We start from the raw sequence: 4,183 nt of genomic DNA on the forward strand, positions 1-4,183 counted from the left end.
TGGGTACAGGGGCGAGTGAGGAGGGGGCGTGGGGTGGCTCTTCCCCCTTCTTCCCCTCCCCACGAGCCCTCCGGGGAGACCCAGACACACAAAAACGCCTGGGGGACACAGGGAGGGGAGCACCCCCCATGCCTGGGCTCCCCTGCAAGAGGGGGTAGTGAGGTCCCCCCAATGTCTGGGTCCCCGGGGGGGCGGTGGAGCCCCTCCAGTGCCTGGATCCCCAGTGTGGGTGGGTCACGAGGCCAGGCCCCGCGTCTGTAAACTGTCCACCTCCTTGTTCTGCTTTAGTTCCTCCATCCTGAGCGAGGAAACACGAATTGGGGAGGGGGGGGCAGGCTCTGTTGAGACTCTGCCCCCATGGTGTCACCTGTCCCCAACCCCCCCAGTGTCACCTGCTTCCACCCACCTCTGGGTGACATCTCCCAGCCACACAACACCTCAACCCATGTCCCTGTGTTGCCCCGCAATGTCCCCATTTCCCCTCACTGTGTCCGACCCAGTCCCTGACCCTGTCCCCTCCCTGTCCCTCCACAATGTCCCTGTACCGGTGGCGGCAGCGCCGCAGGAACCTCATGATCTTCCGGGCTGCCTGGTCCTGCTTGAGGGTGAGGAAGGTGCTCCTGGGGGAAAATGGAGCGGAGGGTGAGGACCTCTCTGTCCCCAGTACCCCTTGTCCCCAGTGCCCCTCAGTGCCCCTCAGTGCACCGGTGCTGGCGGAGGCTACGGAAGCGCTGCTGGATGAGCACGGCCGCGCGCCGGCGCCGCTGGAATCGCTTCTGCTCCGCGTAGCTCCGGAACTTGCTCTGGATCAGGATGGCGGCCTGCGTCATCCGCTGGAACAGGGCGAACTGGGGGGACAGGAGGATACCAGTGTCACAGCACCCTCAAACAGGCACCCCAATGTCACCCCAGTGTCCCAGCACTCCTGCGTCATCCGCTGGAACAGGGCGAACTGGGGGGACAAAGGGGATACAGAGGGGGGCACTCCAATGTCACCCCAATGTCCCAGCATCCTCAAACGAGGGCCCCCACGTCCATGTGTTCCAGAGCCCTGGCATCCAGAGACCCCAAAACAGTTCAGAAAATGTGGGTGCCCCCCTCCAACACTCCCCAGGGAAACCCTGTTACCTTCAGAGCGATCCAGGTCAGCTTGTGGGGCAGAGAGAGAGGGTTGGGGGCAGCGACAGGGATTGCGGGGCTCAGCGGTGCCGGGGAGGCCCCAGAGAGGCCTCGGGGGGTTTTGGGGTGCCGGGAGCAGGGGGTACACACCCGGTACTTGCGGAAAGCGCCCTGGACAAGGCGTGCGGCCTCATAGAGCTCGTGCTGCTCCTGGTCACTGAGGGTGAGCAGGGCCAGGGCCCCCCCCTCACCCCGCGCCCCCCCTGACGCGTTCAGGAACTCAGCCCAGCCCGCGGCCGAAGGGGGGGGCGGCCGCTCGGGCACCCCCGGGGACCCCCGGGAGGCTGCCTCTGCTCTGGGGAACACACAGGACACAGGAGGGTCAGGGGGGAGGGGAGAGGATGGGAGACACCCCCCCAGGGAGGAATCTGAGTGTCATGGAATGTCCCCAAGAGGACACTGCGGTCTTCCAGGAGCCAGGGAGTTGTCCGTCCCCCCCGGCGGGGAACTGGGGTTTTGCAGAATGTGGGAGACCCCTGCCATGGGGACGCTGGGGTATCATAGGACGTAAAGGGCCCTCCCAACAGAAACAGGGATGTTCCAGGCCATGGGGGAATCCCCAAGAGTATCCTGGGGTGCTGCCGGATGTGGGTGACCCCCCCCAGGGATCTGAGGGTGCCCCCGGACACCCCCCAACCCCAGGAGTACCTGTGGGGAGGTGCAGGGGGACGGTCAACACTCTCCAGGTAGGTGGCCAGCCAGGCCATGGCAGCACCAAGCCCTGCTGGCCCAGCTGGCCCCGGCGTCCCGAGGGTCCCCCCTGCTGATCCCAATGCTCCCAGTGCCCCCGGTGGCCCCCCCGGTGCCTCCTGCTTGATGCGTTCAGGGGTTGCCTCGATGATCTGTCGTGCCAGTGTCACCACCTCGGCCTAGGGCAGGGGGGACGTTGGGACTCTCCTGCGCTGGGGGTGTCCCGAGCCCTGGCTGTCCCCCGCCTTTACCTGCAGGGTGTCGGAGGGTGGGGCCAGGGCATCCTCGGGGGGGCTGGGGGGCACTGCCACCCCCCAGCTCTCATCCTCGGAGGGACCAGGGGGGCCGGGGGGCAGCGGGACGGAGCCAGGACCCTCCGAGAGCCCCGACGGGGACGACAGGCTGCTGGCTGTGCTCAGCCCTGGTGACAGGGGGGACATGGCAGCGGGGTTTAGTCCTGGAGAGACACACCTTGAGGGGAAGGGGGGACACGCAGGGCATGGGGAGAGGACAGGGGACACCATGGGGACACGCCAGGGACACAAAGAAGCTGGGGAGGACAGAGGACAAGAGGGACATGGGATGCACAGGAAACACAAAAGGGGGGGACAAAGAACGTGGAGGGGAAAAAAATGGATCCACAAAGATGTGGGGGAGGACAGGGGACACGGTGGGGGACACGGTGGGGGACACAGCGGGGAAAGGCTGGAGGGGGCCAGCGATGCCCTGGGGGCACATGAAGGGGGGCAGGGGGACAGGGAGGGAATATGGTGACAGTGACAGCGGTCAGGAGCAGTGAGGGGACACGGTGACAGTGACCACACCACGGTGGTGACGACCAGGAGCCCGGGAAAGGACACAGTGACAGAGGACAGGAAGGGGACAAGGTGCCAGTGCCATACCTGTGTCGGGGCTGGCAGAGAGCGGGGAGGGGATGCGCAGCCCGGGCAGGTGACAGCGCGGGGACGTGGGTGACACCTGCAGCTCCTCGAGGCGGGTGACCAGGGCCAGGTGGCCGCGGGCACGTGCCAGGGCCAGTGGCAGCCGCCCCAGGGTGTCGGGGACGGCCAGCGCCCGCCGGTCCCAGCGGCACAGCCGCTCCGCCGCCTCCCGGTGCCCCAGGGCACACGCCCACATCTGGGGACACGGTGACACGTGTCAACAGGGTGTCCCCAAGGTGTCCCCCATCCCGAGACGCCGTCCCTTCCTGAGCCACCACCCCACGCCCCATCCCCTTGCTGCCACTGCATTCCCAGCCCTGCCACCGTGTCCCTACTGTCACCACCGCGTCCCCAGGGCCCTCAGTGTCTGCAGTGTCCCCTTACCAGGGGGGTGCAGGAGAAATGGTCCACGTTGAGGGGGTCGATCTCCTGCTCCAGCTCCAGGCTGTCAGCTGCCAGCATCCTGCAGGAACAGGAAGGGACACGGACAGGTGTCACATCCAGTCGGGGACACAGCCTGGAGGGGCTCACCTCTACTTAGGAGCATGGCCCGGGGGGATCGCCATCACTATCCCCACCTCGTGCCAGTCCGGGTCCCCAACCAGCCCCTGTCCCCAGGTGCCCTGCTCACCGCCAGCGCCGCAGAGCCTCCACGAGGCTGGCGTAGCCCTGGGCGGCCGCCAGGTGCAGCAGCGTCATCCCACGGAACGTCACCCCGTGCGCCAGCATCGAGGTCCCCGATGTCCCTGGCGACGTCCCCGGCCAGCCCGGCCGTGCCATCATGGCCTCGCAGATGGCCACCACCCGCGCCTCAAAGGATGACCCCGGCCCCTGTCCCCAGGGGGGATGTCAGGGGACACCAGGGCACAAGGAGAGGTGTGTGGCGGACCCCAGGGAACGCCAGCCTATTCCAGCAGATGCCGGGGACGCCGCGCAACACCGGAGTACATTAGAGGATATCGGGGACATCACAGGACACGAGCGAGCACCAGGGATCTTCAGGGGCCATGTGGTGACTCAAGTGTTGGGGGAGGCCTCACCTGCTCAGGGCGGGTCTCAGACGGGGCCCCCCGTGGGGGCAGAAGGGGCGCGGGGGGGGGCAGGGCCCCCAGACGCGTCTCCAGCTGCTCCAGGCGCTCCAGGATGGACAGACGGAACTGGGCCTCTGGCAGAGCGGGGAACCAGGGGTGAGGGAGGCACACCCCAAACACCCTGACCCCGAATAGTGTCACCCCACGGGGAGAAGGACAGGTGTAGGATCCCCATAACAGGACCCCAACAAGATCTCAGGTGTCTGGGTGCCACCCCCCGAGGGCATGAGCCGTTTCAGGGTGTCCCGTCCCGTTCTGGGGGGGTCCTGGGGTGTCCTCGCT

The 4,183-nt window shown here is 67.0% G+C and overlaps 1 protein-coding gene across 1 annotated transcript in view; it reads right to left on the reverse strand.

Annotated features, from left to right (window-relative positions):
* Positions 1-4,183, reverse strand: part of CAMTA2 (calmodulin binding transcription activator 2) — an 8,036-nt gene continuing 3,853 nt past the window's right edge. Inside the window, exons 9-18 of the mRNA XM_017742368.1 lie at positions 3,851-4,095; positions 3,442-3,641; positions 3,195-3,273; positions 2,772-3,006; positions 2,121-2,290; positions 1,828-2,048; positions 1,129-1,474; positions 706-848; positions 546-620; positions 1-298 (exon numbers count right to left, since the gene is read on the reverse strand). Of these exons, the coding sequence (XP_017597857.1) occupies positions 235-298; positions 546-620; positions 706-848; positions 1,129-1,474; positions 1,828-2,048; positions 2,121-2,290; positions 2,772-3,006; positions 3,195-3,273; positions 3,442-3,641; positions 3,851-4,095 (1,778 nt within the window). The 3' untranslated portion in view covers positions 1-234. The remainder of the gene's footprint in view (positions 299-545; positions 621-705; positions 849-1,128; positions 1,475-1,827; positions 2,049-2,120; positions 2,291-2,771; positions 3,007-3,194; positions 3,274-3,441; positions 3,642-3,850; positions 4,096-4,183) is intronic.

Source organism: Corvus brachyrhynchos, unplaced genomic scaffold (assembly GCF_000691975.1).
Source record: "Corvus brachyrhynchos isolate BGI_N302 unplaced genomic scaffold, ASM69197v1 scaffold348, whole genome shotgun sequence".
Lineage (NCBI taxonomy): Eukaryota > Metazoa > Chordata > Aves > Passeriformes > Corvidae > Corvus > Corvus brachyrhynchos.